Source organism: Excalfactoria chinensis, chromosome 3, assembly GCF_039878825.1.
Source record: "Excalfactoria chinensis isolate bCotChi1 chromosome 3, bCotChi1.hap2, whole genome shotgun sequence".
NCBI classification, from domain to species: Eukaryota; Metazoa; Chordata; class Aves; order Galliformes; family Phasianidae; genus Excalfactoria; species Excalfactoria chinensis.
Genome location: NC_092827.1, coordinates 57,661,751 through 57,677,293, shown reverse-complemented (window position 1 = coordinate 57,677,293; position 15,543 = coordinate 57,661,751). Strand labels below are relative to the sequence as shown.

The 15,543-nt window shown below is 34.2% G+C and overlaps 1 protein-coding gene across 5 annotated transcripts in view; it reads left to right on the top strand.

Moving 5' to 3' along the window:
* Window positions 1-15,543, top strand: part of SCAF8 (SR-related CTD associated factor 8) — a 145,137-nt gene that overhangs the window by 25,909 nt on the left and 103,685 nt on the right. For 3 of the 5 annotated variants that reach the window (XM_072333793.1, XM_072333794.1, XM_072333795.1), the window contains exons 4-13: window positions 312-473; window positions 894-1,050; window positions 2,794-2,924; window positions 5,608-5,784; window positions 9,789-9,868; window positions 10,288-10,405; window positions 12,345-12,476; window positions 12,632-12,744; window positions 13,221-13,414; window positions 15,279-15,379. In XM_072333793.1, the coding sequence (XP_072189894.1) occupies window positions 312-473; window positions 894-1,050; window positions 2,794-2,924; window positions 5,608-5,784; window positions 9,789-9,868; window positions 10,288-10,405; window positions 12,345-12,476; window positions 12,632-12,744; window positions 13,221-13,414; window positions 15,279-15,379 (1,365 nt within the window). Of the gene's footprint in view, window positions 1-311; window positions 474-893; window positions 1,051-2,793; window positions 2,925-5,321; window positions 5,440-5,607; window positions 5,785-9,788; window positions 9,869-10,287; window positions 10,406-12,344; window positions 12,477-12,631; window positions 12,745-13,220; window positions 13,415-15,278; window positions 15,380-15,543 lie in introns of those variants that run through there. The other 2 variants (XM_072333796.1, XM_072333797.1) reach the window with 2 other exon arrangements.

The window sequence follows — 15,543 nt, the reverse complement described above, 5'->3', positions numbered from 1 at the left end:
TTTGTTGTCTGTGTGCTGTCTTTTAATAGCTAGACTCCAAAAACGTTTTTTATTTTGTTGGTAGTAGCAAATGAGATTCAAGCCATACACATATTTGCAGAGTACAGTTAGCTGTGACAAAGTGAAAATAAAGGTTTATCTGTTTCTGTTTGAGATAGTTTTGTACCTCAGTAACATTTGTTAAATAGTTAACATTCTGATAATACTTGGACCCATTTAAAAATTAGATCGAGCTGTTTTCTATTTAGATTGCCAGTAACGATTTATGTCATTTTTAATGTATGAATATTGTAAATTGTTGTTCTTTGTAGTGCAAACCAGAATACAAGGTGCCTGGCCTGTATGTCATTGACTCGATTGTGAGACAGTCCCGGCATCAGTTTGGGCAAGAGAAGGATGTATTTGCTCCAAGATTCAGCAATAACATCATCAGCACTTTTCAGAACTTGTATCGTTGTCCTGGGGATGACAAGGTAAAACACTTAGTATAACTTTTTCTAATCAAAGCAATTTTTGTGTGTTAAAGAATAAAGGTGTTGGTCTCATGTTTTGCATACTAGAGTGGACCTTATTGTAGGCTTCTCCTTATACATTTATGTGCATGTGAGTGGGGGAAGATACATATAATAGGATTAGTTAATAATTCTAAATTAGTTGTTTTTTTACTGAAGGATGTATATCCTGTGTGTGTTATGTGCAGCCTGTATATGTCAGCCCAGGATCCTGGGTTAAACATCTTTGATGTAACTATTCCTAAGGTTCGTACTGTTTCATAAACCCAAAGGTGCTTCAGTCTAAACAGATTTGCATTGCTAGTTAAAACTTTGGTGATTCATGGTTACAAGAAATAAAATCATGACATGGATCTTCTCTTATCCTTTTTATCATTTTAGAGTAAAATTGTTAGAGTGCTAAACTTATGGCAGAAGAATAACGTGTTCAAAAGTGAAATCATTCAGCCTCTCTTGGATATGGCAGCAGGAATTCCTCCACCAGTTGTGACCCCCGTCTTGCCCAGCACTACTGCTGCTATGAGCAACAACACACCAGGTAAACAAAACCAGATTAAAATAGAATAAATCATATTCTGTTGAAACCCTTCTGCCAGCTTTACCATGCTGAAAAAAAAACACCTCACTGGTTCCCTTCTGATAAAGCCAATGAAATCCAGAAAGGAATGTATTATAATCAGCATTCAGATTAGGAAAATGAAAACAAAACAAAGCCCACTATGTTTACTTTCCATCTATGTATCTTAAATAATTTCATATTGAGTAACAGTGCAGTATTAATACTTTTGCACCTTAAAGTCAAAAAAGAAGATACTTGACCACTGAACAGAGAACTCATCAGTATCTTTAGTACTGAACATCCTTTTGCTATCTTTAGTACTGAACATGCTGATTAGATAATGTCAGACCATGATCTTTTGCTGGTCAACAGGCAATGATTTTGAGCAGAAAACCCCACATTGATTTAAAAAAATAAAATAAAAAAATCTGCATCTACTAACATACCTCCTCCTCCTGCTAGTTTGGAGTAAGAATTAAATGGACAAAAAGCTGTTTGTGGAGCACATTTAAAGTTACCCAACACTAACATTTTTATATATACCTTAATGGTCTTACTTATGCGGGTAGATGCTAGGGAGCTGGCTTTTCAACATTTTTCATGTTGTGGAGACTTTTTCCTTGAAGATTGGGATGTATGGGCAATTTTATTTATAAAATTATTTTTTGTACCTATGGAGCTGATTTTATTATTCACCTTTCACTGATCCCTTGCTGAAAATCAAGCAGGTAGATTACATTATTTTTCAGTGGTGTCTATAAATATGCAGAAATTCCTATTCTGTGACATATTGCATCTTCTACCTCAATGCTTTTTATTTTCATTAGTTTGATTACTTTAAAACATTGAAATCACGGCTTTTCTCCAATGCTTTTTTTTTTTTTTTTTTTTTTTTTTTTTTTTTTTTTTTAATTTTGATGCAAATTTCCTGTTTGAGTGGTGATCCATTATGTTTTCACTTGATATTCATCAGCATATATCTACTTTTGAGCTAAAAACAATGGTATTTGCAGGGATGAGGGGTGATTCTGGATTATGGAAGGAAACTAATGATTAGATAATCGCTAAGTGTCTCTCAAAGAAATATTAGGAGGAAAAAAACCTAATAGAGTGACTCAATGGGCAATCTTAAAGAATCCAATTGTTGCAGGCTATTGGAATTCTAGTAGTAACGTCAAGGTTTTTCCTGAGTGTAAAGTGTAAGCCCAATACATTTTGAACTAATTGATATTTCTGAATGGGCTACTGTTACCATTTGGTAGATACTGCTACCACTGGATGGTTTGAATTACTGTGTGAGACCTATTTAGATTCCTTGACCTTCTTCTTGTATTTTACATTCATCAGTGCTATTGTTAGTAGTTCCCATAGGGCAGTAGTGGAAAGAGCTGTGAACTACACATGCACAGCAAAGCTGCTACTTGAAAAACACTGCTGTGAATCTGTTTTATTTCTTCATGCTCTGTCAGAAAAATAGTTTTAGTTCATGTTAATGAAGTGTTTCTCAGTTCTTAATAACTGTTTTTTATGTCCTAGGAAGATTAGAGTTGCTTTATAATTCCGTTTCTTGCAGTCTGGAAGTCATTGCTCTAAAAAATAAACGAGAATATTCATGTCTGATTTATCATTTCTTTTACAACAGTTCAACAGTTCTCTTCCCCAGCACTACTTCTAAGTCTGTATGTTAAAATATTTTGACATATTGGATTTCCTCTCTTTTAGGAACACCTGTAACTCCAGTTACTCCAGCCAACGTGGTGCAAAGTTTACCTGATCCTTGGGTATCTCAGATTGCTAATACAGATACACTTGCTGCTGTAGCCCAGATTTTACAGAGTCCCCAAGGCCAACAGGTGAATATTATGTAGGCAGTTACAGCATACACTGTTACTGTACTCTGTGTCTTTGAGATATTCTTAAAGGAATACTGCTTTCATGGATATCTTGTAGTTTTTTGTCTAGTATCCATATTAACTATCCCATGAGGTTATTCTTCACAAGTAAGTTCCAGGTAAATTAAAATTTCCTGTTATCTTTCATAACCAACGTGCTTTGTTTTTTAAAAGTATCCCAGAATATGATTTCAGATAAGGTGGGCTATAATACATACAATTTCTTATATATTTAGTATTGCTAATGACTAATGCCAAACATTAAGTTTTCATGAATACGAGTATGAAATAGAATGCCAGCTTAAGCATACTTCTCTGCTGGATGCTTGAAGAGGCTAAACATTGCACAGAATTATGTAGTGGAAACGTTCTCATTCTGGAAGTGCATTCTTTTATATTTCAGACAGCTAAATATGTTTTTTGTTTTTGCAGCAGTCGAAAAGAATCTTAGTTTAGAAGTAACTGGTTGTTTTATGTTCTTCAGTTTCTAAATGCTCAATTCATTGAAGTGGCTTGAAGCTCAACATGTGATGATGAACTGCTTGCCCTTGTAGCCTGAAGCTGAGTGCAGACAGTCAGCTTTCTGTAAAAATGTTTCCATACTCTGTCCATGTCTTCTTCATGTTCTCCGAGTCACTTCACTCATCCTCCAAAGCTCTCAAGTCCTTGACTTCATTGTAAGATAGTGTTTTGTGGGTGAGAATGCCTATAGATAAAATAAGAGTAAATACAGGAGAGAACAGGAGTAACAAATGTGTGAACAGCAAGAATATGCGGCTAGAATGGTGACCACTCAGGATTTTCCCACTCTAGAGTGTGCATCTTTGCTTCTTCAGTTTGATTCCTTCCTACTCAGAGCAATGGACAAGGTGGACCTGCAATATTTGCTCATCTTTTGTGGAACAACAAAGAAGGAGGTGGGAGGCTTTTCTCCCTTTGTCTATTGCAGTAATTAGTAAAACTCTTAGTAAAAAAGTAAAACAATAACTGAAGCATTTCCAGAGGCTTTGCTGAATAAGGATTCTGTACGTAAAGAACAAGAACAGCTTTTTCATGTTATCGGAAGGTGACCTCAAAACAACCTTGAAAAAAGATTGAGCATTTCTGATGCATTGTGATGAAGATGACTTAATGCACTTACAGAGTTTCTGGTGAACCCTAGTAAAAAGGGAGCAATTGAAGTCTTAATATCTTGGTGTTGAACCCCCATGAGCAGATGGAACAAGAACTTAAAGATAACTGGACATTTATGCCAGCAGAGTTTGAACTACCTGGATTTGCTCAACCCTTTTTCAGGGATAACCAGACTACCACATGGCTACCACATGAAAAGTCAAAAGACTGTTTCTTCTAATTTTGAGGTACTTCAGGAGGTCTTCTTTCCATAGAGATTGTACCTTTTCCTTTTTCATTAAGATATATTTGTACAATTCAAAGGATGTGTCTCTGTTCAACAGATGAGCAGATCTGCACATGATAAAGTTAGCCTTTCATTTCCATAATGGAACAACTCCTTCAAAAAACATAAATTATAAATAGTAAGTTGGGGCAGGGAATGCATGACACACTATAGACAACAGAATATTCTCTTTGGTAGATTAGTTCCAAAAAGCCTTTATGGGAGATACATTATTTTACTTTGTTTTCCTTCTCTAGATTTGAAGGAGACAACTCACAGAATATCCTAATAAACTCTGATAAAATCTTTGGGTCCACTCTGGAACGTTCACTGCAGTTCTGAGTGTTCCTCCTCTGATGATCTATAGTATAGTATAATCCAGTTCTCTTCTAGATTGAAGAATGTGGTTGTTTGAAATGAAAGAAACAAACAAAAAATAATGTATGCCTGTACCCGTTATTTATTTATTTTTGTAATGAGAAAAGCAGATTCAGCCCTTGGTTGTACTTTTCTTTGCCATATTGGATGGAAGAGTTTGGGTTTATTATTGAGCAGCTGTTGCCCCAGAGCTGCAGCTTCTGATTCCACATTACATTAACTTCTATAGGAGCATTTTATCCTAAGTTATGGCTGTACGTAATGCCAATGCAGGAAGTTAAATTATATTGCTAATTCTTGGTTGATTTGCGCTCATAGCATGGCAGCTGCATTCTTTAAGTGCAGTCCTGAGTCTGAGCATGAGATCTTCCTCGTGACTTACCAAAAGACACAAGCAGAAATTCTTAATAAAGACTTAAAGCGCATGTAGCAACAGTGCCGTTATTTGCTCTACACAAGTGATATTAGAGAATACAGAATAATACAGAATTTTCCTAATATGGATGGGTCCTCAGGAAGCTGGAGTAGGCTAACAGATTTTTTTCAGGTCAGAAGGAATCAAACTGGAGAAGCAGAAGAGAGGGAAACCTAGAAAGCAGGAAATCCTGAGTGGTGAATGGTCATCATGCAACCTGTCAGAGCAAGTTAGGAGGAAGAAGCATCTGCATGTCTTATCAGCCACTGAAAACAAATTGGCCTGTAAGTGGGAACATAATTTGCCATAAATGAAAATGGATTAAGATAAATTAATAGTCATAGGTTAGACAATACTGCATTCGTGAGGTTTTTTTTCCTAGTTGGAAGGGGAAAAGGCTATTTTTAAAAAAAAATTCTTGTTTAATGTACTTGTTGTCTTTTCTCTTTTAGCTTCAGCAGTTGATACAGACACTGCAGATACAGCAGCAGAAACCTCAGCCTTCACTACTTCAAGCCCTGGATGCTGGTCTTGTCGTTCAGTTACAGGCCCTAACTGCACAACTTACTGCTGCAGCTGCTGCTGCCAATACACTTAATCCGTTGGAACAGAGTGTCTCTTTTAATAAGGTAGAAGTAGAATAATAGAAATTCCTATTGTTAAAATAGATCTAAGTAAGAAAGTCATCTGTTGGATTTCACTGTATGGCTTTAGAGGTATTAAAAATACATAAATATACAATAGTGCTCTATCTTGAAAATGAAAAAAATGTCTGAGGAGAGTAGTGTAAATGAAAATACATAGTTTTGAATGAGCTTAAGGCTAAATGGCGTTTATATGAAGATGATTCTGATTTTAGAAAGTTAAGACATTGTTCTGTGCTCTTCTTCACCCTTTGAAGCACAGTAGTGAGGAGAACTGAGCGTGTCTTGTGCTCTTCCTATATTTATGATCTAATGCATACAAAGCATTTCTTACATTATTTCTTACAGAGAAGTGAAAGAGAAATGTGTAAAAATTTATATATTTAGTTTTCCAAGATGAGTAAAAGGAGGTTGTACTTATATTATAAAGGCCAAGAAACCAAGTAACGCCAAGTAAGAGTGAGTAAAGGAATAATAATTTTAGTTAACGATAGTCGTGGGGTATTTTTTAAAAGATATCATCAGAACGTAGAAACAAACAAAACCTTTAAGTGATGAAATTCGAGTTGTGTGTGCTGCTTTATATGTGTCTCTTAAATGTACTTAGGAAAAAAAACAACAGGAATTTAAGAAAAGAAATGAGTAGAGTTGAATGCCAGGGAGCAATAACGATGCTGGCAATCGCAGAAGGTAGTAGTAGTAGTAGTAAACACTGCGTAATATCGGTATATCAGTAGAATTTAAAACAAACAAGAAAAAACAAACAAAACTTCTCACGGATTTGGAAGAAACAGCTTGTGATTATATAATCTTGGTAGGATTGTCCTGGAATGAATCAATTGTAAGGGTAAGGAAGTCAGAGAACTAAAATAATATTTTTTTCACTAATCCTCATAATCTCTTTCTCAGGTAGTTAGTTACCTCAGGTAGTTACTACTTATACTGAAGCAGTAATAAACATTTTATTAGTGTATTGAGGCTTTACTCAAAGGTTGTTCAGACTGCTTTGCAGATATAGCATATACTTTTACACTGTTGCCTCTTTTTTTATAATCTTGGAGTTAAAATACCTATTTTCTCTTTTTGTTCTTCTGAGGCTTAAGGACTTCTGAATCTAGGTATTATGGCCAAGCATATTAATCTGTATGTATTAACAGGCCATGTTATCTTTGCAGTGATTAAGTTTTGGAACATTTTATTTTCTGTTGATATTTTTTTTTTTAAATAATTTCTGAACATTTAAATCACTTGTAACCCAAATCCAACTTCCTGATAAATGAAAGGCATGAATCATAATGATACCATTCTATTTATTAGACTTTCATTTCATTATATAATTCTATACTTTTTCTGTTAGATACAACAGCCTTAGTAAATGAAGTGTTAAAAAGGCTGTGTTTACTTCCATGGGTAGCATCTACAGTTTGAATCAGGATCATGGTTTTTTCTTTGGTACATTTTGCAGACCAGACTTAAGTGCATCAACTAGATTTATTGAGATTATGCTAAATTTAAAGGTGTTCTGCAACTGTTGAGTATTCATTCCACAACATCAGTGCAGTGGCTTAAAAGAAGCTCATAAGAAAAATGTTAGAAACAGGAGTTCTTAGGACAAAGGAGAAGCCTAAGTAGTAGGTGAAAGTACTGCTAGAGGTATCTTTCTGACACATTTTTTTGTTTTGACACTTGTGCAATGAACAGCGATGCTAGACTGTTAACAGCTTTTGAGTATAGGTCATATATTTGCTTAATCTTTAGGGCTCATAAGAAAGTAAGTTATTAACAAATATACTTGATATATATAACAAATATACTTATATATATTAACAAATGAACCTTGATATAACAGCAGATAGAACCTCAGTAAGTGAAAATAGTGTGTTGATAATTGTGTCAAAAGAAAATGAACAAGAACCAGTTCATATACAGTCATAAAGAGACTGAAAAGAAGGTAAATAAGTCGATCAATTAAAATATGTCATGGGAGAGACAAAATGTATAGTAAGTTATGTAGAGCAAGGAGATGGAAAAATCTATTGTCTCAGATCTGTCATACAAAGATAGAAGGACTTTAAGAAATGTGATGTGTACCAGAGAGCAGATGGTCAAAGTTGATCACTTCTGTCCAGCATCACAGAATTAGAGAATGATTAAGGTCTAGAGGGATTTCTGGAGGTCTTCTCATCCATCCAATGCTTAAGCAGGGCCACTCAGATCAGAATGTCCAGGACTACATCCAGACAGGTTTTGAAGATTTCCAAGGAGGCAACTGCACAGCCTCTTGCAGCAACCTGTACCAGTTTCTCTGTGGCCTACACTGTACAGAAGTGCTTTGTGATGTTTAGACAGAACATTGTTCCAGTTTGTGACCAATTGTCTCTTTTTCACCTACTGGGCACCCACCTACATTTGAAAAGAATGAGCTGAACAAGTGGTGCAGCTTTTTGGTTTTCAGAATAGTTGAAAACTACTTTACATAACATAATCAAAATTTCTCTTCAGTGCTCAAAATTTTCCCCTAAATATCTACTATTTTATATTTATTGAAGGCAAATTTAATCAGAGGTCATGCTACATGTTTGCTTCTTTTGGCTGGAATTTTCTTGATTTTGGCTTGTGGCAGTATAAAATTGTCACATCTATCAGTTGTTGAATTCATTGTCTTGAGATTATTTGTATTAAATTATACATGCTCTGTTATTTTCCTTTCTACTTTGTTGTGGTGGAAGATATATGATGGTTAATTACATTTTAAAGAGGAGATTGGGTGCTTTTTAAAAATGCATATTTTGTTCAGATGCATCATTTTGCAGTTTTCTTTGAATATATTCTAACAAAGTAAAACAGTTTAAAAAGAAGACAACCAATTTGCTTTAAATGGATGGGATATGTATGGTGCAAGTTACTCAGAATTTTCACATCTTACCTATAAGCTCTCTCAATTTCGTTACTATGAGAGTGGTCAAATGCTGGAACTGCCTTCCTAGGGAGAATTTTCCCTACTCCTGTCAGTTTTCAAGTGGTGTTTGGACAATGCCCTCGCCTGTTTTCTCTTCGAGACAGTCCTACTTTCATTTGTATTAAATTATTTCACTGGGAAAATAATTCCAAAAATTCTTGGTTGGTCAGAGTCACCTAAGTAATCAACTTGTTCTTTATTCTTCGTGGACTCCAGTGACTGGAAAGAAACAAAGCATCCTGAAACTGAAGGACTACTAAACCATAATAGTGCTTACTTTTTTTTTAAAAAAAAAAACTTTTTTTTGCCTTGGTATTTCCAAATGTCTCACCTGTGTTTTCATACTCTAGTTCTTTCTTCTGAGTGACCAATGTTTGAGAAGAGGTTAGGATATTTTGTTGTACAGTAGTAGCTCTGCTTTTGGGAAGACTTCCAAGGTGAAAGGTTGTATGGATATGAATTTGATAGCACTGCTCTATCAGCGCACAGTTAAAGAAAAATCTCACATCTGAGTAAGAAGTAACATTTGTTGCAATTTTTCATGCTCCTTCTTTAGTCTTGTCTTAAGAAAGTAAAATGCTACTGAACTCTAACCCTAATACTGTGATTGGCTGTGAGGTAATCAAGCTGTAGATCTTCTCATGATATGAGCAGAGTAGTTTGTTGATTGCTAAAGGATTGAATAGTTTGCTTCTTTGTGGTAATTTATTTCAAATTAAGATACCATCACGTAAAATAAATCTCTTTTTTAAAGCCTTTTTCCAAAATAGCTGCTATTTACTATGGAAAGAACATGTGGTTCTGCTTGAGACAGCAGACAGAGCTCAAGAAAGCAACGGCTGAAATTTGGGGTTTGATGCATTCTGAAGTTTGGTAGTGATACTAATATGGCATTCAATTTTCAAGTGATTACCAAACTATTTTTTAAATTGAGAAATAAGAACATTTTTATTTTGGAAACTAAATATACATAAAGCATATATGTTATGAGAAGTACTCACTCAGAAAGGCTTATTTTGCTTTCTCCTAGAAGCTGATGGACAGGTTTGACTTTGGGGAGGAATCTGAACAAAATGAAGAGCCTAAAAAGGAAACTCCCACTTCCCAACTGTAAGATCAAGCTGTGTTTCCTAAGGAAAATGCTAAAATTTGTCTGTCACTAATTGAACTTGGGGATTAAATAGAAAGGAAGATGTTTGTTTCAGAGTATATGTAAACCAAAACAGCATAAAGAAAAAAGATGTTTTACTAAATGAAATATATACATTTTCATACTTTTTATGTATGTGTGCCAGTTTTTCTGACTTTATCTTGAAGTTAACACATTCTTTGCTTTGTTATATATATTAATACACTTATATATATATATATAAATGTCAGCAATGCAGTAATGATGATAACAAATGATGTTACATTGTCTGTATCATTATTATTCTGTATCTCTAATTTAACTTAAGACTCAAATGTGAAAGTCTCTTTATCAACCGGTTAGTGAAAATATGCTTATTTTAAAAATCCTTTGTTTTTAGGCCTTTAGTACCAGAATCTGTGAACAACTCACTTTTTCACCAACTAGCTGAACAACTGCAGCAACAAAATTTAGAACATCTCAGACAGCAACTTCTGGAGCAACAGCAGCCTCAAAAGGTAAGAACTCCATCTTGTGGTTGTCATCTAGCAGTAAATGGAATAAACAGTACAAAGTACATCAAGCAGAAAAATAAATATAGCCAAATGTGTGGGATATAAGTTTTGATTCTCTTAGGAAAAGAGTGCCCTTCAGCTGAGTTAGAGACTGACTGTGCTTTGACTGTTTGGCTTGGTTTACTGGAAAAATAAAGTTTTTGTTTGTTTGTTTGTTTTTTTCCTGCTGTTGTGAAGGAGGAAATGAGCCCTGAAGTGAATATGCTACTGTCTGTGCAGAGAGAGCAGTGTATGAGCTGCTACTACAGAACTACAAAAGAATAGAATATTAGATTGCACTGTAACTTAAATTTTCCCCTTCCAAGCTTTAAATCTTGACAACAAATGTATTATTCTACTAAAGAATCTAAACTATAGTGTCAGGTATTTCCTGTGAAGTTCTTAGTTAAGAATAGATGCTTGAGACAATGCAAGATTGCTTCTTAACTGTGTAAACTGGGTTTTCTCTACAACAAATGAAATTGGCTTTCTTCTTCTGAGGTTATTCCATGTTGAGTTGCTCTTCTCCTATCCTGATATTAGTTCCTGATCCAATTAGAAAATAAGAAGTTTATTCTGTCTCTGTACTGGCCAGATATAAAGCAGATTTGCTAGAGGGTATTTGAATCAGTTTATAAGTAAAATGAAAATTTCTGTATTAAATGAAAATTGCAACAAATGTAACCATCTGTTGGGGATTTTATTTTAACGTGTGCAAAAGTGCAGTTCTCAGCATTCAATCTAAAATGTCAATAGGAATTTTGAATCTGTGACTTGAAGTTTTTGATTGTACAGAAAAATAGAAGTAAAGATTTTGCTAGACTTTATTTTTATTTCACTATGTTTTATTTTCATATCTTATTTAAGAATAGTAACAGGAAGTTTGTACAACACAGCTACAGATTAAATAGTTTTTGATGTAGATGTGTAGTCTAGAAATTTCTGGCTTAAACTGTACAGATAGTTGTACAGAAATAAAACTTTGAAAGGTGAATCTGTTTCAGTAGTTTTTGATCTGACTTATCTAAAAATAGCTGATAATATGTAATATGAAATAAAAAGCAAAATGGTCTACCTTATTTTAAAAAAGCAGGATTAGATGTTAAATTAGATTTCATTTATGAAATTAAGTTACATTACATATATGGGTAGAGAGTTCATATGACTCATCCCCCGTTATTTGATCTTCTGTTCCAAATGGTTTTACAGAATTATTTCCCTTCAGGTCCACTCAGCTTCTCGATTACTTGATACACAGTATAAGTTCAATGTTCACCTTGATAGCAGCTATAAGACGTAAGCCTATACTGGACCTCCTCAGGACTGACTGCAGTGTGTTACAAGGAATATGTTCTTTAATTCCATTCTTAAACATCAACAAGAAAGGTTAAGGGAAAGAGGAAGAAAGATAAATCACAAACTGAAAGTATTAAACATCTAATTAGGAGCAGAGGGGGAGGAGGAGAAGATAGAAGAGCGACAGAAGAGAGACAAGAGGAGTAATAAGAAATGTAGGAACTGATACCAAGAAACAGAGGTTATAGAGAAATAATTAAATGTATGGAAAATGAAGTAGATAATATTATTAGGAAACAAAAACATTAAATGAGTTGTAAAAACTAGTTATCAAAGTTGTCAATTACTTTTCTGAATATTTTCATTGTATTTCCTGTAATCCTTGCATTTATTTTCTGTCCTATACATATTTATTCTAAATCTATGCTTCAGTATTTCTCAGTAGATAATTACTCTATATGAATGAAAAGGAAGAAAATAAAAGAAAGTGGCTTAATTGTTTTTGAGAAATATTTAAACAATTTTTTTCATGTAGTCTTGATTTTTGACACAATAAGCAATTTGAATTATGAGTCTTCTTATGATTTTATAATTATTTGCTATTTAGGCAAGCCCTGAGGAAAATCAAGAAGGGAATTTTGGTTCAGAGCACTCTGCATCACCATCACAAGGGAGCAGTCAACAGCAGTTTTTAGAAGCAGAAACAAATGTGGATGATTCAATGGATATTCAACAACAGGTAAAGCAATTTTAAATATTAATTACAAAAGTTGAAGGGAAAACATATTAAGTTGATTTCAAAAGAAATAAAATATGTGCATTTTTTCTTATACTCTTATATATTGTGAATGTATTTATTAAATGTTCATGATTATCTACTGTGTCTCACCTCAGGACATGGACATAGATGAGGCACAGGATGTTGCTGAAGAAGAGATTTTTGAACAAGAGGAAAAGAAATCTGCTGTTCGTTCAAGGTCAAGAACTCGTTCAAGATCTCGTTCAAGGTAATGAACTTGTATTAAGAATTTTTTTTTTCTTTTTTAAAACAGAATTTCATTCTGTGATTATCATTCTCAGTTTTGTATTTTTCAAAGTTATCATAAATAATTTGTTCATTTAGTGTTTGTGCGCTAGATGAAGACATAATTTTTGGCAGCTTGTTTTTCATACCTTGAGACTACTTTAAATTTTTTAAGACTGCTCAGGTAACAAAAACAACAAAACCAACACAAATGAGTTTGACAGGCTTTCTCTACCAGAAAAACAGATACTGTTATGGAGCACCTTAAGTGTGTTTTGCTTTAGTTTGTTGTTGAAAACCCTGTGTATATGTCCTATTTCCCACATTAATGACAGTTTGAATAAGTAAGTAAATATAAAGGAAGTATTTGTAGCAAGCTTGAAGTCTGTAGTTAAAAATAAAACTAGATTACTTTTTTTTTTTTTTCAACTCAGCATACTGAAGTTAAGTATTTTGTAGGTCGCCAAGAAAACGAAGGTCTAGATCACGATCTGGTTCTCGTAAGCGTAAACATAGAAAGCGTTCACGCTCAAGATCAAGAGAAAGGAAGAGAAAGTCATCTCGGTCCTACTCCAGTGAAAGAAGGGCTAGGGAAAGGGAAAAAGAACGTCAGAAAAAGGGATTGCCTCCAATACGGTCAAAAACACTAAGTGGTAAGTGGCAACAATTTTCTGTTCTAATAATATAGTACTGAAGGGAAAAGGCCTTATATTTTATGGAAAGAAAAATATTCAGCTTCTACAAAACTTTGGCAGAGAAATTCTTTTTGTAAGTTAAAGTTCTGGTGTTTCTTACAACTTAAGCAGGTACATGATCTCATCTTAGAGAAAAGTAAACACCATTTTGTTCCACTGATGATTTTAGACATGCTATTGCATTGACGGCTTTTGTTCCAAAAAAAAAAAAAAGTAGCAAGAGTGTCCCGAAGTTACTGGTTGCTTTTTCTTTAATGCTGTCTTTTACGATGCATTTGAAAATGGACAATGCTTGATCTAAAATTTTTTACCACTAATAAGGGATTTCAGCATATGGTGGACACTGTTCAAAGGTGCACATTTTGTTCAGTTTGCTGACTGCTTCAAATAGAAGCCTTTTTTTTTTTTTTCTCTTTTTTTTTTTTTTAACCGTGGGGAGAAGGAAGCACTAGACTGCTTTTTAAAGTTTTACACAGCTACATAGTGCCAAAACAGGCGGAAATGTGAAACAAAAGTATTTCGGTATCATAATGATACTACTGGTCTATCTTATTAAAAAGAGAATCCAAAAGCAGACTGAATTTAAGCTACTACAGTGTGTTGCTTGCTCTGTGGAGAATCTGTGTGAAAGGAATACAGCAGAGAGAAGAACTTCCCTCTGCAGTTGTTTAAATCAAAGGGAATTAATTTTGTTTCTGTGTCAGGACAGTGTTTTCAGGAACCTGGATTCTTGGGATGCATATTTTGCACTTAATTCATTTTTGTAATGAACTTATACACTTGAATTTAACTTAGTTAAATGGTTTCAGATGTCAGCTCTGCATTTATTTTGTGTCATAAAGTCTGTCATGTATCTGACAAGTTAAGCAATTTAGTGTTCTGTTCTCTATACGTCATTATTTTACATCTTAACAGGGTGCTGTAAACTCAGAACTTCACTAGAGTTTAGATGTATGTATTTTATTTTCCGGCTTTTCACATGATAAATAGCAAATGGTCTTTATGGTGTGGATTTCTCCCAGCGGACCACAAAATAGGGAACTATAATCAGAGTGTATGGAAACCAGGAAGCAGGGATGCTAAGTACCCTGTAGAAGACCATCAGCTACTATGAGGTAGCCTGGCTTGTGTAGAAGGGAGATAGTAAGGAGCATAATTGACAGGTGGCATTTGGAAAAAAAAATAAAATAAATTGCCTGTTGACTTCATTAAATTTGCTAAGCAACTCGAAATAATGATAACCTCTGTTAGCAGTAGTTGAGGTCTGAAGAACTGTTTCTTATACATTTAGTTGTGAGAAACAAATTGACTTCTATAACATTTCAAAACGTAAGGAACAAGTTGTGTTTAAGAGAAATCTGAAAGCTAGTCATTCTCAGCATTGCTGACTGAGTAGTAATGTCAATTGAAAGTCTTTTAATCATACAAGTATGTTTTTTAATGGCAAATTGCTACTACAGCTTAGTATAGCTGATCATAGAATGGTTTGGACTGGGGGGGACCCCAAGGATCATCAGGTTCTAGCCTTTCAGATGCAGGCAATAATAGGTGACAGTGTTCTGTTTTTTCATTGTTTTTAAAACAACTATTTTGATTAGAAGAAAGTAAAACAAGAAAAGTGAACACTTGTTCTGAACAGCTGGCGTTGTTTCATTTAGCCTCATAATATTTCTATTAATTTACTTACTCTCTTCTTAATAGTTATAGATTTGCTATTCTTGCTTTTGATCCATGATTTCTGTGCCTGTTATATCCATTCTATAATATGTTTCATAAGCAAACATTTCAGTACTTATTGTGACATGAATGTTTCTCTTGACAGTTTGCAGCACTACTCTTTGGGTAGGCCAAGTAGACAAGAAGGCTACACAGCAAGATCTGACCAACCTGTTCGAAGAATTTGGACAAATAGAATCTATTAATGTAAGTGAGCATGTTATCATCCATTGTCAAGGATTTTAAACAACTTAAACATTCTTATGCCTCTATATTACTTTTTAGCCTAAGCTTGTGTTTTGATTTATTTTTTTTTTAATCACTGTTTAAGAACTGTAGCTATGATATTTGCTTATTAGTTTTCATGCACT